This window comes from Actinia tenebrosa, unplaced genomic scaffold (assembly GCF_029948245.1).
Source record: "Actinia tenebrosa isolate PJP-AT-01 unplaced genomic scaffold, QUT_ActTen_1.0 PGA_scaffold14__42_contigs__length_11649687, whole genome shotgun sequence".
In the NCBI taxonomy this organism is placed as follows: Eukaryota; Metazoa; Cnidaria; class Anthozoa; order Actiniaria; family Actiniidae; genus Actinia; species Actinia tenebrosa.
Window position 1 is genome coordinate 11,139,322 of NW_028292574.1, and position 15,703 is coordinate 11,155,024.

Sequence of the window (15,703 nt, forward strand, 5' to 3'; positions counted from 1 at the left end):
GCATCTTAGGGGCTTCCCCTTATTTACGGTCGGGGGTTTCCCATTTATGACCTGACACGTACAGCACGGACAGTACGCCAACGTTATTCCCAAGCATAGTTTCTTGGAAATCTATGGGCTAAATATAACTGGTATGATGTCATGAATGACGTCCCTTTCGTATCATTTATAAAGCTTGGGTTGACTGATGAGCAAACATTTTGTCTCTTCTTCTGGATCGTCAAGAACTAAAAAGGTAAGCCAACAAAAACAATGTATCTGTTTTGTTCGTGTACTGAGTAAACCAAACTCATTTTCGTTGGTGTGAATACTTAGAGACATGACCTTTCTTGGCATTATTCATTGTGGATTTTCTGCTGTGCCAAGGAGGTCTTTCTCCGAATTCTCCAGAGTTTTCTCAGCTCACGCCAGTTCAAACCGGTTTACATCCGCGTATATCTTTGTTTTAGGACGGAGTAATCATCAGTTCCTTGTCTTCATTTGTTTCAGTTTTAATTGAAAAGCGATTTAAAGGAAAGGACTTCAAAGATGTGCTCTGAAACGTCATGTGATAGAATAAAAACAATCTTTTATACCACCATAACGATTGTCGTCTTAGCAGCGGTGGTTTTTACGGCGCTGTTTTTCACGGGGATCATCCAAGCAAACATATGCAAACCTGAAAAGGATGGTGAGTATTCAAAGCCCTTGTAAGCCATCTTCATGAGCTGTGCAATTCACCTTTTCGGCGCTAGCCGTCACGGGTCAATATATATATTTAGTCACTGCCTAAAAGCGGAGCTCCCGATACGAAAGTCACAGGGAAAACAATTTGAATGAAACTGAAAGGTAAAAATAAGATCGGGGAAAAAATCTTCAATTATTTTTTATTCGAAATGATGATAATTTCTCCCATAATAAAAACCATGCAGTGAAATCGAATCAAAATGCACTACATCGTTTTTTTTTTTGTTTTTTTTTTTTTGTTTTGCGGGAATGTACTTAGGAATTTTGTACATAACGTACCACCACCCCCAGGGACTAGTTTTGTTCTTGGAAGAATCTTCGACAAAGTTTTCCAAGGCCGACAGTTTTAGGCTTTGAATCTCTTTTACTTAAAGAAAAACGAAAGCTAACTACAGATAATCCAATTTATCATATGACCCGTACGGCCCTGCTCGCGCTCTCTAATAAAACCATTGGAAAAAGTCACGTTATGGGGACCGGACAGGTTTACGTAAGCGGGCCGGGAAAACCCGTCCGGCCCCGCTCGAATCCGCGCACTTTCTTTTTCTTAATTATTTTTATTTTCGTAAGGGTCATATGATAAAATGCTTATTGACTGAGTTAGGTCGGGCCGTACGGGAAAATATTTGGCTCTCGGTCATTTGTACGGACCTCGCTGCGCTCGGTCCGCACGACATGACCTCGAGCCAAATATTTTCCCGTACAGCCCTCCCACTCAGTCAATAAGTACATAACAATATCAAGTTTAGTGAAATTTACCTCGGATGTCTTTCATTGAAATCGAAAATCTGGAGATTTAGGACAAATCAAGACCAAAAAACAGACTAGAAAACTGGTTAAGATGAGCAAAAAAATGAGGTTTACTTAAGGTGGCTCGACCCCCTCACGCTTGACCGCTACCTTCCACTTTTGGAACGCTAGTGCATAAACGTCTTTTATCCGATTGCAAATCTTTTTTGCACATAAGTCACATAAAGATTGAATTAATATTTGATGCAATTTTTAGTGAGATCGGACGTCATAACACGTGATTATGATGAAATATTTGTTTTCGTTTAGAAAATAAATTTAGCCTTGCAGAGCGTTCAACACTAAAATGCTTCGTACCACATAATTATATACTGGATGCCTCCATTTGTGGGGATTTTTGAAAAAATCTATCTAGCTAATTATGAGATATTTGAGATTATTTAAATATAGTGCATAATCTACTTCAAAACTAAACAATGGATTTCATACGGCCGAAATTAATATTTCAGAGCTATATATTCACAAAAGTCATTGCTCATTTAGTTTTACTCTGTATCTAGTTTTAAAAGGAACATTTTGAAGGTAATCGACTTATGCGATTTTGTGAAAACGTATAGTGCAGAAGACGGGGTAAACATTTGATGCGCAATTTTCATCGCAGTTTTCTAGTCAATCTTACTAGATCTTCCATTATTCTAAAATTCGCTGATCATTTCTCTCAAAACTACGTCAGGATACAAAGTAGAACTTAAACTAATATTACACAAAATTGCAAGACTATTAAACTCATTTAAAGCGATCTAAAGCGAACAAGAAATACAGAAGACATTGATCGTTTCCCAACGATTTGATGCTCTGGGAATTCTATTGTTTGCTAATGATCATATCATCAAATTCTTTCGCACCATGCACGGTCTCATCTCGCTTGCCTGCTTTCCGATTTACCCCCGAAGTTTGGTAACAAACAGTTGTTTTTTTTATTCAAACGTGGGACGTTTGTCATGATATACTTTGTCAGTGTGAGTGAATAGAATCGGCGAACATGCCTCAAATTAAAACTTCAAGAAAGAAGCGAGCAAGACTTTTGAGTTTAGATAAAGAGCCATTCTTCGGGATTAAATCGGAAAGCAGCCAAGCGAGATGAGACCGTGCATGGTGCGAAAGAATTTGGTGTTATGGTCATTAGCAAACAATAGAATTCCCAGAGCATCAAATCGTTGGGAAAGGGAAAATGTTTTCTGTATTTCTCGTTCGCTTTAGATCGCTTTAAATGAGTTCAATAGTCTTGCAATTTTGTGTAATATTAGTTTAAGTTCTACTTTGTATCCTGACGTAATTTTGAGAGAAATGATCAGCGAATTTTAGAATAATGGAAGATCTAGTAAGATTGACTAGAAAACTGCGATGAAAATTGCGCATCAAATGTTTACCCCGTCTTCTGCACTATACGTTTTCACAAAATCGCATAAGTCGATTACCTTCAAAATGTTCCTTTTAAAACTAGATACAGAGTAAAACTAAATGAGCAATGACTTTTGTGAATATATAGCTCTGAAATATTAATTTCGGCCGTATGAAATCCATTGTTTAGTTTTGAAGTAGATTATGCACTATATTTAAATAATCTCAAATATCTCATAATTAGCTAGATAGATTTTTTCAAAAATCCCCACAAATGGAGGCATCTAGTATATAATTATGTGGTACGAAGCATTTTAGTGTTGAACGCTCTGCAAGGCTAAAATTATTTTCTAAACGAAATCAAATATTTCATCATAATCACGTGTTATGACGTCCGATCTCATAAAAAACTGCACCAAACATTAATTCAATCTTTATGTGACTTATGTGCAAAAAAGATTTGCAATCGGATAAAAGACGTTTATGCACTAGCGTTCCAAAAGTGGAAGGTAGCGGTCAAGCGTGAGGGGGTCGAGCCACCTTAATTAGGTCTTTTGCAGTTTTCCAAAAACAAAGCTTACATTCATTTAAACTTGACAAGAACAACTGAGACAAAATAGAAAATAATGCAAAAGGCAATGCAAAATACAAAATGACTCATTTCTTTGGCAGTAAATTGGCGCTTGTAAATGTTTTTGAATATTTTTTAGCTTTTTAGAGAAAGTCAAGTAGGTCTTTATACAATAACATCTTTCAACAACACGAATTTAAGCTCATTTTTATAATCACACTTGCTCCAACAGCTTAATAAACAGTTGAACATTTGGTAAAAATTTATATTTCATTCAATGATTAAATAAATTATCTGTAGAAAGATATAAAATTATTGAATGAAAGTCTTCTTTGTTTTACCGATTGGACCCTTTGATCGTCCAGCTGTATGTCTAATACTCGGTAAAGAGAAAGAAACTTTTCATTCCTCGTGAGAGTATGATCTGGTTTATCCACAGATGGAGGTCGTGTGACGTGTAAGAACAACGATACCAGTTCTCGCTGCATTTGTGACGAAGGATACACAAGTAAAGGAAAATACTGTCAAGGTAAAGCAACTACTTGATACACGAGTGGGTCAGTAAAGCATGGATCACTCAGCGTGAGGGCGCGCGCTTCTTATCAGTGCGATGTAGAATCGATTCCTTAACTCGGTGTCGCGAGTAAAATTTCTCGTTCTCGCGCTCCTGTGCTTCGAGGGATTTTCCCACGTTTTTCGGCTTTCGCGTCCTGGGTCTCTAAATCCCTAATCGATCAGGGGCAGAAGAGCTACTCTGTGGGTGTCCTTAAGAGATGTGTGCAGAAAGAGAGAGTGCTCTGGTCATTGCAAGACGGTCTTTTTAGGGCGGTCCGCAGCAGCAATAAGCTTTACCTTGGACGTAATGTTTTTCCCATATTAGACCACGTCATTCTCTTGAGTATCATTTCGTTGTTTAACTGTTGCGCGTAAGGAGACACATGGTATGGATACAACTTAAACGAATAATCTTATTCTCAAGAGAATGACACGTGGTCTGAAATGAGGAAACATTGTATTTTTCTCATTTGTAGACATCAACGAGTGCACAGCAAGCAAAAGATCGAACTGCAGTGCCAACAGCCATTGCGTCAACTCTGTTGGATCATACAGTTGTAAATGTGGTGAAGGCTTCTCTGGTGATGGGAGAATACACTGCACAGATATAGATGAATGCAAGGCCGATTCACATGCATATGACTGCCATATTAATGCTACCTGCACCAACAAGAACGGTTCTTACGACTGTACTTGTAAAAAAGGTTATACCGGTGATGGTAAAACTTGTTCTGATATCGACGAGTGCGCTGTTAGTCCACACACATGCGGTGACCACTCGACGTGTATTAACACTCTTGGTAGTTACTCATGTCAGTGTGATCCTGGATACGAGAATAAACAGGACGCCAAGTCTAGATGTATCAATATCGATGAATGTGGAGGAAAAAAACATGGATGTCACATGAATGCACATTGTATCGATACACGAGGGTCTTATCATTGTCAGTGCCGTTCTGGTTTCACTGGAGATGGAAAGACTTGCAAAGGTAAACACTCTGAACTAATGTATTATTTACCACTTCACTACATACTTCAAAAACGTCTCGGCTTCCTTAATACTGAATATTACACATTAGTAGTCAAAGTAGAGCGGGACGCAGGATATACATACAACCCATTAGCTGATCATAAGCTGATTCTTACTGAAAGTAATCTATCGTATGTCTTTTGACAGATATCGATGAGTGTAGATCAGGTGACTACTCTTGTCCTTCTCATTCTGATTGCACCAACAACCTTGGAAGCTACACATGCAAGTGTAATCATGGCTATCATCTGAATGGAAAGACCTGTAAACTAAATGGTACGTACTTTGAACTCATCAAATTATATTCTTAAACACCTTTTTTTCCTTTCTTAGTAGACTTTACAGAGATTCCTCAAAGAAAATGGCCACTTTGACACTCGAACTACACACGAGTTGTGATTCAACTTTTATAAGACAAAAAGATTCAAACTGGTAACGACATTTTTTTCTTTATAACTTTTAGCTGGAGGAACAAACAAGGTTGCGAACCTGACCCTTGTACTCTTGTTGGTAGTGACTTTGATTGAGCTGAGATGATGATTAAACCACACAAGATTACCCAGGATAGCTCTGTGTTGATGTGCAGTGATTATGAATAGCTTACATCACTGCATCTCCACGAGAATATATAGACATAAGAGACGAAGAACACTTGACGCGTGAAGTTTATGATATAGCATTACATGTGAATATGCAATAGCAATTATGCTGCGTGGTTATATAGTGCTCTGCGTGTGAAATATTACCGAGAAAGAAACAGGAAGACAACAAGGACAAAAAAAAAAAACATGTATAGTTAAGAATCAATTTCTTTTGCATGATTAACTCTTAGGGTTATGTTAATAATTGTTATTTGTAGTAGAATTATTTATTATTATTTTTATTCTTATCATTATTGTTAATAAAGATCTTTTATAACATGGTTAGAAATTTGTTTTTTCCATGGCCAAAACGAAAATAAATGTAGAGGAAGAGAAGGAAAACCTTAGAGGTGTACCCTGAGAACAGGCAAATCTAAGATTTTAAAACTGGGTGTGGTCATCATTGATCTCTAAGCAAGGAAGGCAATTGACTTGCCCTGACTTAAGCTAAACCTAGAAGTTTTTCAAGGGATGCCGATAAAATTCGAAATCTTGGATACAACTGTGCAAAACAATTCACCACTTCACCTGTCACTATAGCTGGGTTTAACGCAGCAGTCTTTGAATCTCATTATTTGCTCCAAATTGTTGTCAAACACTGACCACCATGTGCTGTCAACAATGATATTCTATTATAGAACCGCGAATCGATCGTGCTGTATCGCAAAATGTGTCCAAGCCTTCGATGCTTTTGTGATGAGAAATTGTTTTCGAGTTACATGCTTTACATACATTGTAGTTCAGTTCTGTTTGACCTCGACATGAATATTAATAGCAGTTCACGTCACATCAAACAAAGCTCAGATAATTTCCAAGAAATAACCAGCTCTTTACGCTTTCAACATCACAGTTTTGTCCTTTCTCCTTCTTTCTTCATTGCTTGGAAGAAAGCAATAATTCCTGGGTATTCACACTGATTAAACAAGAATAGTTTGAAGCCTAAACCAATGGACAGCTGTTTGAGGATTATACACCTTACCATACACCTCTATAGATACCAGTAACTAAGTCGTCAAATTTGAAAAAAACATCGATTTCCAAGAAATCTCCATTCATCACTATTATTAAATATTCAGTTATATCTCAGTATATATCTGGCGTCTGAGCTTTGGCGTCGATCAAGCAGCCGGAGGCAAAACTTAGAGCTTTATTATCTTCGTTGAATGGATCAGCGATAAACTAGCCTTTCTGGAGAAGAATCTTGGAAATTTAGCCATCCTTCAAACACTGTTAGTACCTTGATCTTGAATTTAATTACAAAGGGAGAAACGCTTGAATGAACTAGAGAGGAGGAAGAAAAATGGTATGAAAAATAGAGAGGGTGAATATTTAAATACTTCTTTCCCTCCGCTCCGCTCGTTTAGGTTTCCCAGTATTCCAAAGCAGGTGTGAATATAGACGTTAAGTTTATTGCTTTCGTAGTTCACGAGCCTGAAGAGAAAAATGAAGCAAGGTATAGCGTTCCCAGTGACATTTGTATACCATCACTCATTAAGTCGCTGAGATACCGTTGCCGTGTTCTTGAGTCACATAGCATTCTACTTGTCTACTAAACTTACTTTCCCTTAACCAGTGAGCATCATAATACTCTTGAGCAATGTTACGTTCAATTTCTGTAAAGTTCAGTCCTGCATTTGCCAAAACGGTAACGACACGTGAAAGTTCCGTGGTAATCCCGCTTTTGTGGGATAGAAAAAATTGTAAACATTCAGGAGGGATGTTGTCCATTACAAGTGGATCATGTGCAATCAGTTCGTGTCCATCACTACAGGTATACACACGACTCACTAGCAAAACAATCTCGTCTTTACCGTAGATTTTCCTTGGTTCATTCTTACTTCCGACACAGTTTTTCCATTTACCTGCTTTAAGAGGAACAGAGTCGGTGGCATGACAACTTTTTGGGCAAAACAAATTCCCAGAAAGGATATTTCGAAATTGTAATAAGGGATCCCAAACGATCACAGGAGGTAACAAATAATCTGCTGGAGATGGCGGTTCTGCATTCGATGGCAATACTGGCGGTGGCTTGATGACTTCAGGACCATGTGGGCATCGCTCGTATGCATTCGTTACCTCCAATAAATATTTCTTTACCTGTGGAAGTATAACTTTCATTCTTTCCTAAAATATAAGCACATGGATGATAGCACATTTCAAATTTCAAGATGGCGGAAAATTCACTCAGCACGTGACCAATAATGTATACTGATTGGGATCCCTGTTTGGAAGACTACTTGACTTCCGGCAGTGTCACAGTGTCACAGGGATTTTGGAAAAAAGTGAAGTGTGCGAACATTAGACTACTTGACTTCCGGCAGTGTCACAGTGTCACAGGGATTTTGGAAAAAAGTGAAGTACGCGAACATTAGACTACTTGACTTCCGGCAGTGGAGGTAGAAAAGAGTAGTAGAGGACACGAATAGTAGTTTGTTCCGATGGTTGCCCGAATATAACGTAATGGTTAACCCGTCGGTGCTCCGAAAATGACGTAGATGGTTAACCCGTACACGACGATACCACCCTCATGAGATTACCATCTGATTTATCCACAGATGTATGTCGTACTAAGGAATGTAAGAACAACCAGTCCAAACCGGAGGCGTGCCTTTGTGACGAAGGATACACAAGAAAAGAAGAAAAATGCCAAGGTAAAGCAACATTTTTGACTACTTGATTAAGTTTGTTTGATGTGTTACCGACGTCGTTTTCTCCCTTGCCACGAGGGTTTTTCTGTAGTTTCCTCCCTCCGTAAAAATTATTATGTGAGTTGAGTGTCATATGTTTTAAACATACAATGTAGTACGTGGTAGTGTGTGTGGAGGGAACCTCAAGGAAGAGCTCCGTACGGGGAGTGGTGCATGGTTGCAAGATATAAGTTTAAATAAATGGATTGAGTGAAAGAAGAGCTATACTTTTGAAATATGTGCAGACAAAGAGGGCACTCTGGTCAATGCAAGAGTTCCTGCAGTGTACGGTTCTCAGCCATTTCTCAGTATTTAGTAGTCACCACTAATAATATTAATTCCTCGTAATATATTTTTCTCATTTACAGACATCAACGAATGCACAAGCAACGGATCGAACTGCAGTGCCAACAGCCATTGCGTCAACTCTTGCGGATCATACAGTTGTATTTGTGATGAAGGTTACTCTGGTGATGGAAGGAAACACTGCACAGATAGAGATGAATGCAAGGCCGATTCACATGCATATGACTGCCATATTAATGCTACCTGCACCAACAAGAACGGTTCTTACGACTGTACTTGTAAAACTAGTTTTACTGGTGATGGAAAAACTTGTTCTGATATCGACAAGTGCGCTGTTAGTCCACACTTATGCGGTAACCACTCCACGTGTAATAACACTCTTGGTAGTTACTCATGTAAACCAACAACTAAAGGTACGTACTTTGAACTCATTAAATTAGATTATCCGAAGAACAACGAGCAATTTCCCATGGAATGCTCCTCAAATGAATAAAATGGCCATTTCCTCACTTGAGCTACATAAGTCGTAATCAATTTCTATGATATATATATTTTAAAAAAAGATTCAAAATAACGACAATTTTTTCTTTATAATTTTTAGCTGGAGGAACAAACAAGGTTGCGAACCTGACCCTTGTACTCTTGTTGGTAGTGACTTTGATTGAGCTGAAATGAAGGTTCCCTTGACGACGGAAAACAGCACAAGATTACCCAGGATATCTCTGTGTTGATGCACACGCAGTAATCATGAAAAACTCGTTACACGATCACTTTGAAGTAGGAAGAGTATGCCATGTTACAGTAGAGATCAGTCCCAATACCACTTAAGGAACATAAGAGTATCTTTCGCTCTTCACGATAATTAATAGACATAAGACTGACAAAGACTGAACACAACACAAGTTGATGATATTGCATTAGATGTGAATAAGTAGTACTGAGCAGCAATGCATGTGAAATATTACCGAGAAAGAAACTACACAGACAAAACAACAACTGCAAAGAACATTTGTAGTTAAGAATCACAATTTCTCTTACTTGATTAACTCTTAGTGTTATATTATTTATTATTAGTATTAGTAGAACTACTTATCTTTATTTATTTATTATTATTATTATTATATTATATTTCATTATTATTATTATTATCATTATTACTATTATTATTATTATTACACTGTTAATGAAGACATTTTATAACATGTAAACTGGTTAAAAATCTGTCCTTTCCAAAGCGAAAATAAAATGTAGAGGTAGAGATAAAGAACCGTAGAAGTGTACCCTGAGAACAGGCAGATCTAGGATTTTAAAACTGGGTGTGGTCATCATTGATCACTAAGCAAGGAAGACAATTTCAACCCAACTTAGTTAAACCCAGAGGTTGTTTCAGGGGATGCCGATAAAATTAGGGATCTTGGATACAACTGTGCAAAACAATTCACCACTTCACCTGTCACTATTGCTGGGTTTCAATCAGCTGATAAGAGTCTTTGAATCTCATTATCTGCTCCAAATGGTTGTCAAACACTGACCACCATGTGCCGTCAACAATGATATTCTATTAGAACCGAATCCGGTCGTGCTGCATCGCAAAATGTGTCCAAGCCTTCGATGCTTTTGTGATGGGAATTTTTTTTCGAGTTACATATTTTGCATACGTTGTAGTTCAGCTCTATTTGACCTCAACATGAATATTAATAGCAGTCCACGTCACACCAAACAAAGCTCAGACAATTTCCAAGTAACCAGCTCTTTACGCTTTCCTTTCTCCTTCTTTCTGATTTCGTGGAAGAAAACGACGAAAAGCGAAAATTTCTAGATATTCACCCTGGATGAAACAAGAAGTTTGAATCCTGAATTCCTGGACAGCTGTTTGACGACGAGACATACAGCTCATCTATAAGGACGGAGATGCCTCGATACCAGGTACACCATGAAAAATTCGGGGAAATCCCCCAAAAAGATAGGTTTAATTTACTTCCAAGAAATTTCGATTCATCAGCATTATTATTCAACCTCTGGCGTCGAACACGCATCTCGAAGAAAACAATCTAGAAATTCTTTATTATCGTCGTTCTTCGAAAGATTGTTTTCATATTTGGATAATAACTAAGGCTTCTGGAGAACATTTTTGGAAAAACCTTTCGGATATCAACAAAAATAGAAGCACGATTCGTGAGGTAAGTAATTTTTGAGTTCCCGCGAGGAAGACTTCTCTAGAGCGAAGTTACTTTAAAACCATCGTCGTTTCTACACTTTTTAGTAAACTGACTATAGTTTATTATCAATACGTTATTTTTGATTATTCATGTATTTAATTTTAATTTCTTTTTCAAGTTCATACGTCTTAAATATCTGAAATATATGTACGTAATCTCGTTTCGTAATTAGGAAACTTTTTAGAGTGTAAATACTCAGTAGATACTCCCAATTATTAGTAGTATTGTTCTGCATCATTTTTAATTTGTTTACGAATCATTTTTTAAAATGATAAGTTATTATTCGATATAAACTGAAACTCGTCTTACAACAGCGTTGCACATGACACAACTGAAGAACAGCTTTCGCTTTAGTTTATGGTTGCAAGCGCCATCATATTGTAACAAAGTAAATTCCTCGCAAGCTTTTGTGATTACTGAAAAACATCGCTTAGCAATGCTAAAACCTTAATTCAGTACTAAATCAATGGTCATTGGTAGCACTTATTAGACAGAGTAGATTAAAAAGCTGTGGCCTTCGTTGGCTTCGCTCGAATAAAAGACTTTCGCGGGAGAAAATAGAGGTCGACTTTTTTCTCCCGCGAAAATCTATTATTCGAGCGAAGCAAACGATTCCCTGCTAGCAGAGCCTATTTTCCTTTTGTTTTGGTTGAGAGAGAAAGAAAGAAGGGAGAGAAAGAGAATATAGACTCTGCTAGCAGGGAAAGCAAACGAAGGCCACAGCTTTTTACGGCAAGTCAGTCGTTCCATGATCGAATTGGAATTTAGAAGTTGATTTTTGCGGAGGGAGGAAAACCGGAGAACTCGGAAAACCCTCGAAGCACATGGAGAGAACCAACAAACAACTCTACTCACATACAACACCGAGTCCGGTCATAGGAATTATAAGTTTTTAAAGCGAAAAAAAAGAAAAATGAAAGTTATTTCTTCCGCAGCACGATCAGCACAACAGAATGACGAAAACCACCGACAACATGGACCCAGTGAAGAAAGAGGTACTTGAGGTCACGATTAATACCAACGAAGAAGTTGTGCCAAACAGTCTGAGTGGAAAATACTCAAGCAAGCGAAAGAAAATAGCAGTTGGTTCGGTGATCTTCCTAATCATACTTTCAGTAATAGTCCTTGTACTGAGCCTTGGGAAGCGTTCAGGACCGCACGGTTAGTACGCGTATAGTTTTATAAGTACCTTTACCTATAGCCAAGTTTAAAGGCAGGAACAATGCGACAACAACATGGTTACTGTGGAGTGAAACTACTTTTGTCGACAGTGCAATTTTTTTTGCTTCAGAGAGTCAGTTGAGAAGTCGAAATTTGCCACATCAAGTCTAATATAGCCGTTACTCTCCGCGAGTAATTTAAATGGCACAAAGCATTAAACGATTTAATAGGTTCCGTTCGACTATTTAAGATATTTAATGGTAATTATATTTTAGAGTTTTCTGTTCTGATAGAGCCTTGGGCCTGGTTGTACGAAGACTGGATAGCGCTATCCGACAGATAAATCTTATCCACTGGATAAATTTATTGGATAACAGCATCGACTTATCCACTGGACAAGGATTTATCCGGTTGTAGTCTTCGTATAACTGGGCCCAGGTTATTTGTACAAGTTAATAATAATAATAATAATAATAATGAATTTAATATAGCGCTTACCCATCGCTGTCCTAAGCTCTCGCTTATTTGTGCCTAGTTTGTACAATTGTCATTTTGGCCTCCAGTTATTTGTATAATCGTTATTTGTGCCATAATTATTTGAATAGGAGTATAAGTACCCCAGCTTAGTTTAACTATTTCAATGAGTAAATGTCTTTGATTCCCCAGAACTAGCCACCCATGTGAAGTGCCTGAATGAGGACATTGAGAATAGATGTGAATGTCGTAAAGGATTCAAAAGCAAAACCAAATACTGTGAAGGTGAATGTGACTTGCATGATTTTTACTTCTTCTTTAAAAATAAAACATCTTTCATGACATCATCATCATCACCATCACAATTACCATCATTACTACTATCACCATCACCATCATCATCATCATTATCACCGTCATCGTCATCATTTTCATCGTCATCTCATATCCATCATCATCATCATCATCAAGTTTATTAGTGTAGTACACTATTTAGTGCCACCCTCATTAAATAAAGTGGTTATTATTATTATTATTATTACCATCACTATAACCAACATCATCATTACTATCACCACAATCATCACCACAATCATCATCACCATTATTACCACCATCATCATCACCATCATCATCATCATCATCATCACCATCTTCATCATCATCGCCATCTTCATCACCATCATCATCATAATTTTAATGTTTTGCATTTTCCTCAAAACCAGACATCGATGAATGTGCAACAAACCAAGCCAACTGTCCAGCCAACAGCCGCTGTATCAATACTATGGGCTCATTCAACTGTTCCTGTTTGGAGGGCTTTGCCCAACAAGGCGAGTTAATGACTAGATAGCATGTTATATGGTGTTAAAATATTCCTAATAATGACTAATAATGACTAATAATCCATTCTCTTTTGATACAGGCAATGCTACTTGGTGTAGTGACGTGAACGAATGTATGTCAGACTCACATAGATGTCACGTGAATGCCACGTGCTTCAACACCAAAGGTTCCTATACCTGCACGTGCAAACCTGGTTTCCATGGTAATGGAGAATCATGTCAAGACGTGGACGAATGTAGGGCGGGTGTTCATAACTGTAGTATGAATGCAGTGTGCACCAACACTATTGGCTCGTACCAGTGCGCTTGTAACAAAGGATTTACCGGAAATGGACGAAATTGCACTGACATTGATGAATGCAACCTTAACACCCATAGCTGTGACGTCAATGCACAGTGTACCAACACTATTGGCTCATACCAGTGCACTTGTAAAAAAGGTTTTACCGGAAATGGACGAAATTGCACTGACATTGATGAATGCAACCTTAACACCCATAGCTGTGACGTCAATGCACAGTGTACCAACACTATTGGCTCATACCAGTGCACTTGTAAAAAAGGTTTTACCGGAAATGGAAGAAATTGCACTGACATTGATGAATGCAAGCTCCACACCCATAGCTGTGACGTCAATGCAGTGTGTACTAACAATATTGGCTCGTACCAGTGCGCTTGTAACAAAGGATTTACCGGAGATGGAAGGACTTGCACTGACATTGATGAATGCAACCTTAACACCCATAACTGTGACGTCAATGCAGTGTGTACCAACACTATTGGCTCGTACCAGTGCGCTTGCAACAAAGGTTTTACAGGAGATGGAAGGACTTGCACTGACATTGATGAATGCAACCTTAACACCCATAGCTGTAACGTCAATGCCGTTTGCACCAACAGTATTGGCTCGTACCAATGCGCTTGCAACAAAGGTTTTACTGGAGATGGAAGAAATTGCACTGACATTGATGAATGTAAACTTAACACCCATAGCTGTGGCGTCTATGCCGTTTGCACCAATACTATTGGCTCATACCAGTGCGCTTGTAAAAAAGGCTTTACTGGAGATGGAAAATCTTGTCAAAACATAAACGAATGCAGCACAAGAATGCATAATTGCAACAGCAACGCAGTGTGCACCGACACTGTGGGATCTTACCAATGCACATGTAAAGATGGTTTCAGTGGTGATGGAAGAACATGCAATGATATCGATGAATGCAAACTCAAAACACACAATTGTGGCGACAACGCAGATTGCATCAACTCTATTGGTTCCTTCAGATGTTCATGTAGTCATGGTTACAGTGGGGATGGCAAGCATTGCGAGGATATAAATGAGTGTGAAACTGATTCATTCTCATGTCACCGTCACACTTATTGTCATAACACACCTGGTTCATATCGATGTTCGTGTAACAATGGTTTCCAGGGAGACGGAACATACTGTAAAGGTAAAGCCAGTAATTTACTTGGGAGGACTGAGGAAGATCATATAACACAGTAACACAGTATAATTACATTATCCATTATTTTCTAGATATTAATGAATGCTGGTTAAGCAATGACTGTTCCAAACATGCTGATTGTACGAACAATTATGGCAGCTACACCTGCAAATGTAAGAGTGGTTACCATGGGAATGGCAAGACCTGTAATGGTAAGTATCAATCTTGATTAAACTTTGCTAACATGCTTGCATTTTATTCTGGTATATTAGCGCTATCTATATACACTAGTACTACCTATTAATATGAAATCCATAATGAGTCATGGCAACATAGCATTAAAAGACCTATTTTTTCAATATTTTTTTTCCTTTGAATTGTCTGAACATTTTTTGAAGCAACACATAAAGAAACTGCGGATTTCACATGCCTTGCAAAAGTAATATGCTCAAACATTCTCAAATATTATCCTTTGTTTCAGCTGGAGCTGTGTTATCCATGGCAATCTGGCTGACCATCCTAAGTTTGTTGATCAATGCAGCTCTGTTAATGTAGCCTCAAAATATCAAGAATAAGAAGAGAACAGACTTCTCTGCAGGTTCCTACATAGTGACCTTACGACTGCCGCCCATGAGTCCTGCACACTTAGTTATCAATGTGTGTAGAGAGTTGTGAAGGAAGGTTAATGAGTTATGATCCTAATTTCGATTATCTATTATTATTATCTATTAGATTTAGACAGTTTGTAGTTTTTCTAGAATGAATGCATATAGTGTTCTTATAGATGTTTAAGATGACATTTTTAGCTAGAAAAAGATCGTTATGAAACCTTATTTGTGCGGATGCATTGTAAATATTATAACGAGTAAATCAATTACATTTGGAGTCA

At 38.0% G+C, this 15,703-nt stretch overlaps 1 protein-coding gene across 1 annotated transcript; it reads left to right on the forward strand.

The window, feature by feature from the left end:
• The first annotated feature begins 32 nt into the window (after window positions 1-32).
• LOC116305252 (uncharacterized) lies at window positions 33-15,699 on the forward strand. Its single transcript, XM_089029399.1, has 16 exons — window positions 33-235; window positions 490-670; window positions 3,888-3,977; window positions 4,480-4,992; window positions 5,181-5,309; window positions 5,497-5,568; window positions 8,230-8,325; window positions 8,730-9,080; window positions 9,269-9,315; window positions 10,641-10,847; window positions 11,822-12,047; window positions 12,714-12,806; window positions 13,247-13,354; window positions 13,447-14,820; window positions 14,907-15,026; window positions 15,296-15,699. The coding sequence occupies exons 2-16, from the start codon at window positions 529-531 to the stop codon at window positions 15,367-15,369; spliced, it is 3,642 nt and encodes a 1,213-aa protein (XP_088885525.1). The 5' UTR covers window positions 33-235; window positions 490-528; the 3' UTR covers window positions 15,370-15,699.
• Window positions 15,700-15,703: the final 4 nt, after the last annotated feature.

Coding starts and splice junctions, on each gene's coding strand:
- LOC116305252 (XM_089029399.1), top strand. CDS start 529: ATGTGCTCTGAAACGTCATGTGATAGAATAAAAACAATCTTTTATACC. Junction 5,569..8,229: donor GACTTTGATTGAGCTGAGAT/GATGATTAAACC, acceptor ATTTATCCACAG/ATGTATGTCGTACTAAGGAA. Junction 9,081..9,268: donor ATGTAAACCAACAACTAAAG/GTACGTACTTTG, acceptor TATAATTTTTAG/CTGGAGGAACAAACAAGGTT.